Below are 14,727 nucleotides of genomic sequence, written 5' to 3'. Positions count from 1 at the left end.
TATCACATTGTACGATGTACATCGATTTTGCGAACAAAATTAGATCCATTGATGTAATATTGTATCTGCTCTTTGCTATTACAACATTATTTCATACATCAGCTTGAATTACGTTGAACGAAATTACATTTTTTTTTGCTGTGTATGGAATGGTTTTGTTTTGATAGAAAATAATAGACACCCATTTCTTTAATATACACACTTAGATTGTTTTGCCGAGATGGGCACCACCGAGCAGCTCGGCATTTTATTTTATTCAGCAAAAAATATGATTGTTAGCTGAGATCTTGGCAAAATTCCCGTTTGTTAGCTGAATCTCGGCAAGTTTTTCACTGAGATCCAGCAAAATAAAATGCCGAGCTGCTCGGTGGTGCCCATCTCGGTGAAACAATCTAAGTGTGTACATTAACATTATGAACTGGTTTCCCTAATAAAAATTATAATAAACGAACGATAACCCAAATTGTTGAACTATTCCACAAATGGTTTGGATGATACCCCGAACACGTCGTTAAGAAAATTAACTATAACATTTTGATTAGGGTTGAAGGTATTGCGAAAGAAAATGTATTGCGTAAAAGAAAATCAATTTTATTTATCACCTTGCAAAATACATTGAAAAAATGTTATAAAAATACAAGCGAATAGCATGTTCTAACCCTGTAGGATTACCGTTCTATTATTCTCTGATATGTACATAATTTTAGGCAGTCACGCTAACTTCTGTTCAAAATGGGTATTTTTTACCCATTAATGGGGACTTTCATGTTGGCGTGTGTAGAAATATTTCATTTAAACAAATTATTTGACAACTGCAAAGCGCGCGAAATTCAACAGAACTTCAAAAATTGTTGAAAGATCGACACCAGAAGATATTTTGAAGAATCCAAAAACAACACTTTTTATTTAAAAGAAAGTAGTCATTTAGGTAATAATCTAAATAAAATAACAATGGCTAGTTCGGAAAATAAACTGCTAATTCAAATGATCCATAAGCTGGGTCTTTCGCAACACGATCAACTTTTACCGTAAGTATTAGCCGGTGAACCTGACTACAAAAGTTTACTAAACATGTTGAATTTAATCGCCTCAGGAAATCGACAGAATTATTTCGGTTGTTGCAGTTAAAATGCACCGGAGGAGCAACTAATCTGGGCGATTATGCTAAGGCAACTATCTGCATAAATTTAGCCACTACCCTTTTGAGTCTTCCGTTTGATAACGAAATCGCTCTTAAACTTTGTGCTATGAACAAATCCACCTATGCAAATGCTAAGAGAACATCGGAGAAAATACTTGATATCAGTAAAACGATCGGCATCAGCGAGATTTGTATTCAACTTGGACTAAATCAGGCTCAGAAGGAAGCTTCTATCCTGTTGGAGAACTACAAACGCTATGTGGGCGGAGCTGGAAGTTCCGAAATTGACTTCGCCCATCCGCAATATGCAGCGATGGCCGTCTATCAAGCTTGCAAGAAGCTGAAGGTAAAACCACCTAAAACCAAACTGGTTGCGTTTAGCCACTTGAAACCGACACAGTGGAGCATGCTGGAGAAGAATTGGGAAAATTTCTTGTCTAGTTTTGCTGATGTAGATGCGTCTGAGAAATCGAAGGTCAGCAAAGCGAACGAAACAGAGCCAAGGCTTATTGAAGAAACAGCGGTAGATACACGTACGATCGGATTGAAGCACAGCTCACCGGAAAAAATAGAGCCCTATGTTAACTGGAAGAAACGAATGCTTGAGAAAGCTTATCGGGAATTGAAGACTCGATAGATTTGCATCTGTTTTGTACAGTTTTATGATTTTCTTAGTGTTATTGCCATATTGCTATTCTTCTATGTTAAGTCTTAATTAGTATTAAAACATGAATTAATGATATCAATTATTGTATGTATTTTTTTTCCCTTGATTTGTTTTCCGTCGATTTTGTTTTCCGTGCTGAGCATCAATGCTACCGACGCCAGGGAGGTAGCTCCCACACCTGGACCCTACCTATCGACCCATCAACTCATGGACCGGGGACCAACGGCTTTACTTCCCTTTACTGATCAGAGATGTTATGCCGGCGGCGCCGACTGGGTTTAAACCCAGGCCTGCTGGGGTGAGAGGTAATCACGCTTACCCCTACACCACCGGCACCGCTGATTATTATATGTATTATATTAAAATTATTTCAGTCAGATGCCTTCGCTGACCTATAATCCCTCGGGTAGGCGCAAGTGTTCGTCCAGGTTCTGGTTCATTAAATTATCTCTATGCATGGATTAATTACTAATACTGGCAAACTCACCTTTTTCTATTATGAAGATTTCGCTGACAGTTTATGAAGGTTAATGATCTCTATTAGGTGTGTGCTGCGATTGCATTATATATATAGTGTGAAGGTCATGGGATGTCACTCAAGTGGAGGATTGGAGCTTATATGTAACTAGCTGAACCCTGTGCGAGCGTTGCTACGCTTGCAACTAAATGATCGAAAATTTAATAGAATAGTTATGCAGAGGAGGAGGGGTCTCGAACCTTTCCCGGCCCCAAAAACAACTGCATACAAATTTTCACGCCGATCGGTTCAGTAGTTTCCGAGTCTATAAAGCTGTGTTTAGACAGAGCAAGTCAATTGACCTAGTTGAATTCAACTGACTTGAACGCGAGTTGAACGTGTGAACCATGCCATTCAACCAATAATCAATACGAAACTAACGATTTTAAATTGGCTCACCACTTTAGTAGCCTATTGGTCCCAAGCAAACGATTAACGTACCCTATTCTAGTTGAAATTCTATTACTACACTATGTTTGTTTTGATTCGCTATGAAAGTTTGACAGATAACATCAGGGGTGCGTGGATTCATGCAGAACATGCAGGGGTGAGTGAAATAGCTTGGGACTGCTTGGGACCGTTGTTCTGGTACTGAGTGAGCCAAAAATAATAATGATTTTCTTCGGGACCCAGTGGTCTTAGAGTTACCTCAGTGTGCCATGTGGTACACTGAAAAATTGCAATAGCAGGTTAGTCAATAAAGTTTTCGAGCCGCTCCGTCTGTCACTTCGTTTGTGATTGAAACGAAGCTGTTCGAAACAAATTCGCGCAGTTTTTATGACTTTTGTTGAATGTTCACTCGGTTCATTGGAGCGTATGCGCATAGATCTGTAAATTTTATCATTGTTGGGTGGTTTGTTTACCTATAAATATGGGTATTTTTTAATCTGGGTGACTTCTAGAGATCAAAAATTGATATGCGACGCCATTTTTAAATCCAAGATGGCGGCTTCCAGTTTTAGAAAAAGTGGGAAATGCTGTCAAATAGGGTTAAATACCCCATTTCCGGCCTATTAAGCACAACCCGCACTTAATCTTTCTTAATCTAGCGCAGTTTAGCACCAAACGGAATGTTATTATTACTGATGGCTTCCAAATTTATTTACCTTTCCGTATGTATCGTTAGATTTTATAAAGAGAAACCAATCGTTGAAATATTGTCAAAAGTCTAACACTGCTTCTTGACGCCAAACTCGGCCTACGGATTCTAAACTTTGCCTAACGCATTGTAACGCCATTGAAACGCCAATGAATTCACTTCGGCCTATCGGATGAAGATAAAAATTGATTCGGTCGGAGCGCTTCTTTTGTTTTTGGGAATAATGGATGCAAACCTTCATATCACGCGTTCTCATTGACTTCGTTCCGTAGCTTATTATTTAAAGTATCGTAACAAATGCACAGTTGACTTTTTAACTCTGAAATCATGGATTTATTTGAAGTTTTCTGCTCGATAGGCCCAAAATGGGCGCTTAGGCCGAAGTAGTTCTCTACCCTACTAATCAATAAAGGTATTTTTGGAACCAAGATGATGTCTAGAGGATGAAAATCGATATCCGACACCATTTTGAAATCGAAGATGGCAGCTTCCGATTTACGAAAAAGTAGAAATACAGCCAAATACACATCAATATTGGTATTATTGTAATCTACAGATCGAAAATTGATATGCGACGCCAATTCTAAATCCAAGATGGCGGCTTCCGATTTTAGAACAAGTGGGAAATATTGTCAAATACCCATCAATATTGACGATAGACCCGTTTCAAATGTTACGTGAGTATTATTCATATGTTCATTTTTAGTAAACAGGGCCCCGCTGTTGTGTCACTTTTTGTCGAGTGAGTGAACTCAAATCCATCCGTGCACTCGTCAATAGGTATTTTTGGAATCGTGATGGCGTCTAGAGGCCGGAAATCGATATCCGACGCCATTTTTAAATCCAATATGGCGGCTTGTGTGGTAGATAGAGTTCGTGTGGAATAATAATGATTAAAAAAAATGAAAATTAAGTCATGTAATTAAACGCTTAATTTGAGTAAACCCAAGTAGCGTGAATGTGAATAAAATCTAACTATCATTGCTTTGTGAGGGAAAATCCCGGGACAGTTAGCAGCGCTGTGTAAAAGAGGGAATATTCTTTGGGTATAAATATGGGCTACCTAAGCTCACAGAAGGCAACCCGGTAAGGATCCAACATTGCCTTCAAGCTACAGACCCATCAGCCTCCTTTCAGCGCTGAGCAAATTGTTCGAGAAACTCATTCTCAATCGTTTGCTAAAGTTTGTCGAGGAAAATAACATTCTCCTTCCGGAACAGTTTGGGTTCAGAAAGGGGCACTCCACCAATGACCAGCTAGTACGGGTGATGAATAACATCCGAAGTAACAAAGCTGTATCCAAGTCCATAGCCATGGCCTTGTTAAACGTTGAAAAGGCGTTTGACAATGTTTGGCATGACGGACTTGTGTACAAGCTTTGTAACTTCAACTTCCCTTTACATCTGGTTAAAATCACCCGTAACTACCTCCAGCAAAGGTCGTTTAAGGTATCGTTGAATGGTTGTCTTTCAGACACGTTGTCCATCCCAGCAGGAGTCCCGCAAGGCAGTCTGTTGGGCCCGTTGCATTACAGCATCTACACTTCCGACATTCCTCCCCTCGGAGACGGTTGCGTGTTTTTCCTGTTCGCAGATGATACCGCAATAGCCGTCAAAGGAAGGATGCCTCGCGAAATAACGAACAAACCTCAACGATGCCTTAACGCCTTTGCTGATAATGCCACCACGTGGAAAATTAAAATTAATCCCTCCAAAACACAAGCGATCATGTTCCTTCATCGGCAATCGCCCAAACTAAAACCGGCTCCATCTTGTACTGTAATCATGGATGGCACAAGGGTTGAGTGGTCTTCCGAAGTTACCTATCTCGGGATGTTGTTCGATGAAAAGCTCCTCTTCCGTTCGCATGTAGAGAAAACTGTAATCAAGTGTTCTGCCTTGGTTAGGTGTCTGTATCCGCTGATTTGCCGCAGATCCCGCCTCTCAAAGGTGAACAAACTGGCTGTCTACAAACAAATCATAGCACCTGCGATCCTCTACTCAGCTCCGGTGTTGGAATCATGTGCACAGACTCACAGGAACAAAATTCAGGTCGCTCAGAATAGAGTGCTGAGGATGGTTGTTGATCGTCCTTTCGACACTAGAATAACAAATTTACATGAAGAGGCAGGCATTGCCAAAATAGATTCCAAAATTAACGAAATTAAGACTCAATTTGCACAAAAATGTAATTTATCAGAACATGCTTTGATAAACAATTTGTATATAGTAGGTTAGGTGTATATAGTAGTTGTAGTTGTAAATAGTAGTTATAAGTAGTTTCCTTTTTCAATTTAAAACAAACCAATCCCACCAAGTTGGTCATTCTCTAAAACAGGCCTGATAGGACTAGGAACTGTAATTAATAATTAAAATGTCAAATGTACTAAAGTTGAAAAGACGCATCTGTGTCACTTGAAAATTCATACATGTAAACCACACAAACACAAGAAATAAAGATCATTTTAAGTCAAAAGTCTCACAGAAGGCATTCTTGTGACGAACGCTGAAAGCGACGGACGAGCAGCAGCAACAGCAGCAGTAGCAGTAGCAGCAGCAGCAGGAACAGCGGCAGCAGCAGTGGAAGCATAGCAGCCGAGATTCGTGTAGCCGTGACCGATACTGGAAACCTCGGTCCGGTCACGACAGCTTCGTATTTCAGAAAAAAATGGGAGATGCTTATGCCGTCCCATCAATATGGGTATTTTTGGAATCGGGGTGACGTCTGGAGATTGGAAATCAATATCCGACGCCATTTTGAAATCCATGATGGTGGCTTTCGGTATAAAAAAAAGTTGTAAATTGTATCAAATACCCATACAAACGGTTTTTTAGAATCAGGGTAACGTGTAGAAGCCGGAAATCGATATCCGACGCCAAAAATTGATATCACGCAGTCTTTAAACCCAAGATGGCGGCTTTGGTTCAGAAAAACTGTGAAATACTGTCCAATACAGGGTTACTTCCACTCACTTGCTATAAAAAAATGTTTTTCGGAATTATGAAATCATGAAATAGTATAATGCTAATTAGTGCTTGTAAGTTACAAGAAGAGATCATGAAGTATATGTTTGACTCATAAAATCTGTCAATATTGCTTCCAGTGCGTCACAATCAGCGATTTTACGACTCGTGAGCGCTCACTCTGAGTGAACGCTCATGAATCATAAGATCGCTGATTGTGACGCTCTGAAAGCGGAATTGACAGGTTTTATCAGTCAAACACATACTTTACACCCTCTTCTTGTTACTTACAAGTACAACATATCATTATAACATCTAATGATTGCATAATTCCGAAAAATATTTTTTTATAGCAAGTGAGTGGAAGCAACCCTGGTCCAATACCGATCAATGTGGGATTTTTTGGAATCGGGCTGACATCTAGAAGCCAGAAATAGATGTGCGACGCCATCTTGAAATTCAAGATGGTAGCTTCCAACTTTAGAAGAACCACAGACAAACAGACGTAACTCTTCATTGTGTATCTTCGTTCACGCATTTAACGGTTGATTTGAATATTATCAGTTCCGTGAACTACTCGCCTCAGCGCTGGCATCGGATCACTTTGACGTTTCTATACATTCTATAGAACTTTTATGCAATATTGTTTGCAAGTTAGCGAGTAAGCTTGTTTTCCGCGAGAAGCCCGAGAGATGTCGTTACTGAGGTCCTATGTTTTGAGATACTATGTTTACAAGAAATTTTTTTTCAAAGAGCTACGTCTGTTTTTCTGTGGAAGAACTGTCAAATAACCCACAAATGGCATCATATATCGATTTTCAGCATCTACGCGTGGTCTCCGTTCCGAAAATACCCAGATCTTAGGGTATTTGACGCTTTTTGTGAAACCCGATGACCGCCACATTGGATTCCAAAGTGGTATCTGATATCGATTTTCGGCATTTACGCGTTGTCCCTGTTCTAAAAATAACCATATTGTAGGGTATTTGACAACTTTTCTGAAACCCTATGACCGCCATATTGGAGTCCAACATAGCATCGAATATCGATTTTCGGCATCTACGCGTCGCCTCCGTTCCGAAAATACCCATATTGTAGGATATTTGACACTTTATGAATCCTGATGGCCGCCATATTGGATTCCAACATATCGTCGGTAATCGATTTTTGCCATCTACGTGGCATCCCCGTTCCAAAAATACCCTATTGTAGGGTATTTGACACTTTTCTGAAACCCGATGGCCGCCATTTTGGATTCCAAAATAACATCAAATATCGATTTTCCGCACCTCCGTGTAGTCCGCGTTCCGAAAATACCCATATTGTGGGGGTTTTTGAGACTTTCCCTGACCCCGATGGCCACCATCTTGGAGTCCATAATGGCCTCGTTAATTTAGTTTTCGTTTAATATAAAATAATATATTTTTACTACATATAATCTGGATGCCATCCATATCGGCAACCTATATTGTGCGGAAACTATCTGGATACTATATTTTGATGCCTGCGTCGTCGTGACAAGTCGAATAAGCCCCGAATTGAAGTGAAAGTGGAAAAAAACGAAGGAAGCAGTTTTCGACAATTTGAGATGCTCAAAACATCTCACACTAGCGAATCAATCTTTGAAAAATCTTCCTGCATTTCTCGCATCTACTTGCATCGAGCATCATCTTTTTGCAGGAAATCTTCAGAATCGTCATCAATCTTCTTTCTATCTACACAGCGTGTGAGCAGCTAGCCACAGCAGAACACAATCTTTCCTGCAGCGTAGATAGAGTCGTCCCCCTCGGTTTTCGAGTCATTTATTGCGTCAATTGAAACAAGTCTTTGCTTCAAATGACGACGATAGTCCAGTCATGTTTGATAAGAGGAATTTTCATCGTGACTCGATAACAAGAAACACGATGACCTACGCGAAAATGATATTGCTCGAAATTAACCGATTCTGCGGAGAGTTCATTTTCTTATCTTTGTTTCGTAAATGCAGGACCCTGGTATGGACCACTCGTCTGTCAATGCTTAGGAAAATGAAATGGATAAAGGCGTGTAAGAGCTAACACATGTTAGACAAAGATCTTTCATAAGTCGCGCTTATGAAATTCATATGTGTCTTTCATAACTCTTAAGTTAATCTGCTTCAGTGTAGAAGATTCCAATTCAAGAAGTGTAGTATTTTGTATTAGCTTCAATCAATTCATAGATTCAATTTGGTTTTGTGCTAAACATAGATTGGATGGTTCTTACGGATTGGTTATGAATGGTATGTGATATAGTGCATTAACAACAAACTGTTTAGCTTCACTAATTTAATCGGGATTTAAAGCTCACTGCAATTGAATGCTTCTTATTTTTTACTAGCTGATGTTGTTTTCCAGTATTGGTTTATTATGTGTATGCGTTGTAGTTTGACCACAATTTTTTATCGGTGTGTTGTAATCTGCTATGGACAAAACTCTGCAAAATCTAGTTATAGGTATATGCTAACACTGCTCTGGATTGTAGTTTTTTCTGGTGTGTGTGTGTGTGTTGTCGCTAAATTGTTTTATAAATGGGCTTGGGATACGATTTTTGGGGAGTGTCACTAGTGCCGAATCGTTGTTCCAGATTTGTTATTCGCTATTGTAGTGTGTTTGATCTTCACGTTTGAATTTCTATTTTCGTAATTTAGAGAAGGAACTATGATGACAATGGAATTAGCAGTGGTTATTCTAAAACTTGAAAGAATGTATTGATGCTTCATCGAAAGTCGTACGTTAATTGTTCGCAAATGTTTGGTTTTTTTTATAAAGTCATTTCTCTGTAATTTCAAAATATGCCGAATCGCATTGCACTATATGTGTATGTTTTCTGTATCGTTTCGATAAAAGTTATAAAATTATAACAAGTGTACTAATGTAGTTGTCATATATTTTATAATCGACACATCATTTTATTTAACTTCACTTTGATCTGTAAGGTGAATGGTTTCCATGTTAATTTCCTTGTAGTTTAATATTTCAATTTATGGATGCAATCTAGTGTAGTTTTATTTTTTATTCAAATTTGTTTACTGGTGCAAATGCAAGTTGCCATCCTACTTGTCGTCCGGCTTGGCGTCGGGGACCTCCCTGCGAACCTTGTGGCCACGGAACGAGGCCTGTATTTTGCTAGCCGCCTTGTGCAGCTCCGGATCGTCCATATCAATATCGAGTTCTTCGGCAACCTTTAAACAAGTGAAAAACTCAATACCATGACTGTGGAAAAAAATGATCAAGCAAGCTACATCGCTTAGGAATGCTTATGTTATGCGAAAGGTTACCCTTACGGTTTAGGTTGCTTGATGTTGGAGGTTTGGATTTTATTATACCTTTTTGGTCAATTCATCAATATCGACATCCTTCTTGTCATCTTCCTCGTCCTCCTTTTTGCCGCCTTCTTTCCGGGACATGTGCCCCCTGAAGCATGCCTGGATCCTAGTGGCGGCATGGGTTAGCTCTGCAAAAAAAGAACAATGTTTACCGTTAGTAAAATAATAGATGGTTATGCTTGCAATACGAAAGTCACTTTTTGGGTATAAATATGTATAACGAAACAATTATTTTAAATTCGCGTACAATCTAAATGCACTATTTCACGGAAATAAACATGCATTATCATTTAAACTAACGCTAAATCCAGCAATAAATCACAGAAATTTCTATGAAATTTCCGAACGGTGTCGAGTGAAGAAGATAAAATTGAAATGGCTCTACAGCAATTAAGCGTTTATTTTCTGTTGTATAATCAGCGTGAATCTGCTGCTGCAGCCTTTGTTGGATGAAAAAAAAAATCTTTCATGTGGTTAAATACTGGCTGTCACTACATAAATGTTCATGTCAGAGTCAGCAATGTATGCATATGCACTTGTTGTCGCCCGCAATCTACTTCATTTGGCTTTTTGCTCTCGTAGTGGATCGGGTTCGGTATATTGGCTTGGCTAAAAAATTTATAGCACTCCGTGAGCGAAAAAAAATCCATGCAAGTTGCAAGTGGGCCGGATAGGGGACAACGGGGTAAGACGGCTCACCCTAAGCTTAAAGTAGAATTTTAGTGAATCTTTAAAGTACTTCTCCTAATTACATTGATATTAAATAAATTTCCTATTCATTTGATGATGTTTTATTACGATCCAAAAAAAGCCATGAGGAGTAAGATTGGATACAACGGATTGTTGCGTAAGACGGTCACTTTCAATATCACATGATCCTGACCTTATAGAAGGTTACTGTCTTGGGCAAAGTCTTCGGAAAAGTAGTTCAGCTGACCAGCTAACAGGTTGGCTTAGGATTCTTGTGTGCATGTGGACTTCACGTTGATGTCCTGATCATCTGAGAAGTTGTACAAGGCTGAACATATCTTCAATAAAAAGATTTAAGAACTAACCTTGGATAAGAAACAGATTAGTTTAGAATTTTCTCACTATACAGCGCTTGAATGCCCAACTATTTATAAATTACATAACAGAGAACGGTACGAGATGTCCACGTTTCATCGATTTATTGGATTATATAGCATCGTGTTTAAATATTAAATCTTAGATCTGAATCATCTTGCCCCTTAAATGCCGCACAGTGGCCCTGATCGTTTTTTTTTATAAATCTTTGATGTGTATCATATATCAAATAACAAAGAAAGATGATGGAGGTATATCCATCATTTTCCAGGATGCTTTCAAGAACTGGCTGTGTTGGTGTTAGATTAGATTAGATCTCACTATACGGCGCTTGTATGTGTATCATCAGGAAAACCATATACTGAAAGTTCGCACCAGTTCCAGTTTGCCGAAAATAGCAGCTTCCAAGATGGTCAGGATATCAAGATGTAGCTTATAGGTACACGGGAAGTTCACATTCCAAATTTATCTGTTCTTTATCACCATTTGGAAGACCTTGATCACTTACCAACATTGCCGGAAACATAAACTGCGTAGAACAGCAGAATCTAGTTTCAATTCCAGATCCTCCAGAAGATCTCCCGAGACCCCCGTATTCCGAATTCATTCTGATAACAAATCTTCAAATATTTTCGAAACAACATGTTGTATTTCAGAAACTAGATATTGTCATTTACTGCGTTCAGTTCCAACCCTGAGGTACACCGTGGACCCCCGTACACGGGGTTCATTTGTAATATGAACTTCTATTAACCCTACGAGCATCACAAAAGCTTGTTCTGGTTGCTTTATTTGCTGTTTTGTTTGTATTCGAGGTTCTGTTTTGCATCGTTCCATTTCGCTTTACTCCATTCCAAGTGCGAAGTGACATTTGAGCAATTTATAGTTTGAACGGCGTGCAAATTAACGGGGTTCAAATTAAAAAGTCAGTGTTCACTCGGCTGTCGACAAAAGCAGGCCACTCTCGATGTGTGCTACGCGATCGTCTGTTTTCTCGGCAGCAACCATTGTGTGATCCTCCTCATTGTTCTTCATCAGCAGTTCTTTCGGTCGATGCGTCGTCGATTTTGGAAAGCAACCGTTTCGTGATGAGTGTGTGAGTGCTGACCACGTTTTGCGTCCATTGTTGCAATGGACGCGCTCTGACCCTCGTTGGCGTACAACAATTTGCCATACAATGAAACTACTGGAAGCGGCTCCAGTTTTGATGGAGGAGGCTTTTTGGATAGCGGAAGATAAAGTGTTTATTGTGTTGTACCTTTTGACTATAGTTTTAAGATGTATTGTAAAGTGACCAAGAATCCTCGGCTCTGTAAAGTTAATTCGGTTGAGCCTTATCAAATAAATTAATAAACAACAAATTAAAAAGTGTTCAAACTAAAAACTGTCAGATTACCGGGGGACCACGGTATCATATCCCATCCAAAAGTGGTCGTCTTACCTCGATACAAGTCAAACTTACAGCTTCTGTAATACCTCAACATTTAAAGAAAACTTTATATTTGGACGTCTTACCCCATCGTCCTCTACAGCAGTGGTATATGACTCTTTATAAAATTTAGGCCGGAACGAATACAACGTCATCATTAATTATTCTTTTAATTGGGCCAGTATGTGCGAAGTTTGTTTTAATAGCTTTATTGGGCACAACTGTCTTTTTTTTGTGTAGGTGTTGATTGAAAATGTGCTATATGTATTTGAATGACTGCGACAATTTCGAATCTTTTATCAATAGTACCCAACATTGACGCATTTCTTTGAAGAATATATATTTTCATGATCATTATAATTAACCTAAATTCACACAGCCACATGATTCATCAGGTTTTCTCCTGTTTTTCTTCTTCGTTATAAAATGATAAATACCTACCTCATACATCCGGATTTTCATAGACAAATTTGGTTTTATCCAGATTTTTATAATAATCATTCAATCAATAATCAATAATATAATTATCAATTATTGATTCCCACCTCCCACGACATGTTTTCGTTTGAGATTAGAACTTCCTTAAAAAACACCTAGCCCCTGAACACCATTCTTTTTTTTTTTTTTTTTTCCTTTGGTTTGTTTTTTCCGTCGATCTTGTTTTCCGTGCTGAGCACCAATGCTACCGACGTGCCAGGAAGACAGCTCCCACACCTGGACCCTACCTATCGACCCATCAACTCATGAACCGGGGACCAACGGCTTTACTTCCCATCCGAAGGAAGGCGTGATCAGAGATGTTATGCCTCAGAACATCCCGGCGGCGCCGACTGGGATTGAACCCAGGCCTGCTGGAGTGAGAGGTAATCACGCTTACCACTACACCACCGGCGCCGTTAAACACCATTCTGATTATACTGATTTTTCTTCTTCTTCTTCTTCTTTACTTTATTTAACGTCGGTCTCTGTTCCGCAATCTAGTGCTAATCACCGCGACGGACATCGATTGCCATCCATTGACGGCAATCGAATGTGCAGGAAGGCAGCTTCCACACCTGCGTAGGATATCGGACACATGGGCCGGGACCAACGGCTTTACTTCCCTTCCGAAGGAAGACGTGACCAGAGATTTTTATGCCTCAGAAAAATCCCACCGATCTCGGCTGGGATTGAACCCAGACCCATTGGGGTGAGAAAGCAGTCACGCTTACCACTACACCACCGGTGCCGGCTGTATACTGATTGTTTTTTTGACGTAGGACTACGTCTTTGATTTCTATATGGGGGTACACTTTGTGAAAACCGAAAATGGAATATGTAACAAATTAAGAAAGATTTTGAATTTTAATAACTCAGCTGCCCCTGGTCCAAGTTCAATAATTTTACCACCAATCGATCAGAAATATGGGTACGCATTGATAACAATGCTGAATGTTGATTTTTAACAAGAAACTATTGAAAAACTGGTAAATGTCCAGCATTGTCCTAAAACGTCGAATTAACTAACAAATCCACCAATTACCTACATGCATATGCTGCTTCCCCAGCACAGTCGTCAAAGAGTAGTAGGTAGACGAAACAAGTCGAAGTGGCATTCGCCTCCGATCCTCGGGCGCGTACGAATAGGGAGGATGGAATTGCGTAATATTTTGCACACTCATCGCCATACTCAGAACTAAAGAGCCTGAATTTATAAAGAGACGACATCTTATCCATTTGACAGGTCTTCTGCTCGATTGGAATGACTTTTCCTATGACTTTGACAGACAATCGATTGTTCCAATTTTGAAATGTCGCCTCTTTATAAATTTAGGCTCTTTACTCAGAACCACACGCTCCCAACGACCACACAACTGTGTGGTGGTGTTCGGTCGTCGAAATTAGTAGCAGCAGTAGCAGTGCTTTCGGCGTGTGGCGTTGAAAATTGTTCTCCAGTAAAGTAACAATGAAAGGCTGCCTGCAAGCAGCGAGCTGCAGAGGCCACATAAGCAACCATCAAAGGAGGAAGAAGCTGCACCGCTATGCTATGGATCGGAATCAGTAGCTCTTAGTGAGTCGCTGCGGGTCGGTCATATATGACCAATTCCACGCCAAATCGGTCAGTCACCAAACTTGACTATCTTCGATCTGAATGATACTTGGCACATATTTTCAGTATGATAGACCAAGTATTTTCCGCAGGAGAGGAGACCCTTTTGACTCAAGGGTAATTTTTGAAAAGGGCCTATGTGTTTTTGCACACATACTTTAAAAAAAAAATGTAGTTCGAAAACAGTTGGTTGTAGAAAAAAATTACTAAGAAGGAGTTGTAGGAAACTAATAAGGCTTTATAAAAAAAAATATACACGGAATTTTTTTTTGGTTTTTTTACAAAAAAAAAAATTAAAAATAAACCTCAAAATTCAAATAACAAAAAAAAACGTATTTTTGATTTTTTTTTATATTTTTTTTAATAAAAACTTGAATAGAAAGCAGAAGTTTTGAAAACAACTCCAGGATG

At 39.4% G+C, this 14,727-nt stretch overlaps 3 protein-coding genes across 3 annotated transcripts in view; 1 reads left to right on the top strand and 2 right to left on the bottom strand.

Moving 5' to 3' along the window:
* Window positions 1-14,727, bottom strand: part of LOC135711025 (uncharacterized) — a 267,172-nt gene that overhangs the window by 83,823 nt on the left and 168,622 nt on the right. The gene's annotated exons all lie outside the window — the stretch shown is intronic.
* Window positions 888-1,806, top strand: Orc6 (Origin recognition complex subunit 6). The gene is made up of 2 exons (XM_065233752.1): window positions 888-1,028; window positions 1,094-1,806. Exons 1-2 carry the CDS (start codon window positions 952-954, stop codon window positions 1,776-1,778), a joined length of 762 nt encoding a protein of 253 aa, XP_065089824.1. The 5' UTR covers window positions 888-951; the 3' UTR covers window positions 1,779-1,806.
* The window catches only part of igl (igloo), a 354,198-nt gene continuing 348,149 nt past the window's right edge, over window positions 8,679-14,727 (bottom strand). Inside the window, exons 3-4 of the mRNA XM_065233773.1 lie at window positions 9,734-9,861; window positions 8,679-9,589 (exon numbers count right to left, since the gene is read on the bottom strand). Of these exons, the coding sequence (XP_065089845.1) occupies window positions 9,461-9,589; window positions 9,734-9,861 (257 nt within the window). The 3' untranslated portion in view covers window positions 8,679-9,460. The remainder of the gene's footprint in view (window positions 9,590-9,733; window positions 9,862-14,727) is intronic.

The sequence above is a fragment of the Ochlerotatus camptorhynchus genome, unplaced genomic scaffold, assembly GCF_037179485.1.
Source record: "Ochlerotatus camptorhynchus isolate MF236.1 unplaced genomic scaffold, CSIRO-AGI_Acam_v1.1 ptg000416l, whole genome shotgun sequence".
Lineage (NCBI taxonomy): Eukaryota > Metazoa > Arthropoda > Insecta > Diptera > Culicidae > Ochlerotatus > Ochlerotatus camptorhynchus.
Note: the sequence above shows the minus strand (reverse complement) of the source record. Positions and strands in the feature narration are given on the sequence as shown.

Coding starts and splice junctions, on each gene's coding strand:
- Orc6 (XM_065233752.1), top strand. CDS start 952: ATGGCTAGTTCGGAAAATAAACTGCTAATTCAAATGATCCATAAGCTG. Junction 1,029..1,093: donor CAACACGATCAACTTTTACC/GTAAGTATTAGC, acceptor TAATCGCCTCAG/GAAATCGACAGAATTATTTC.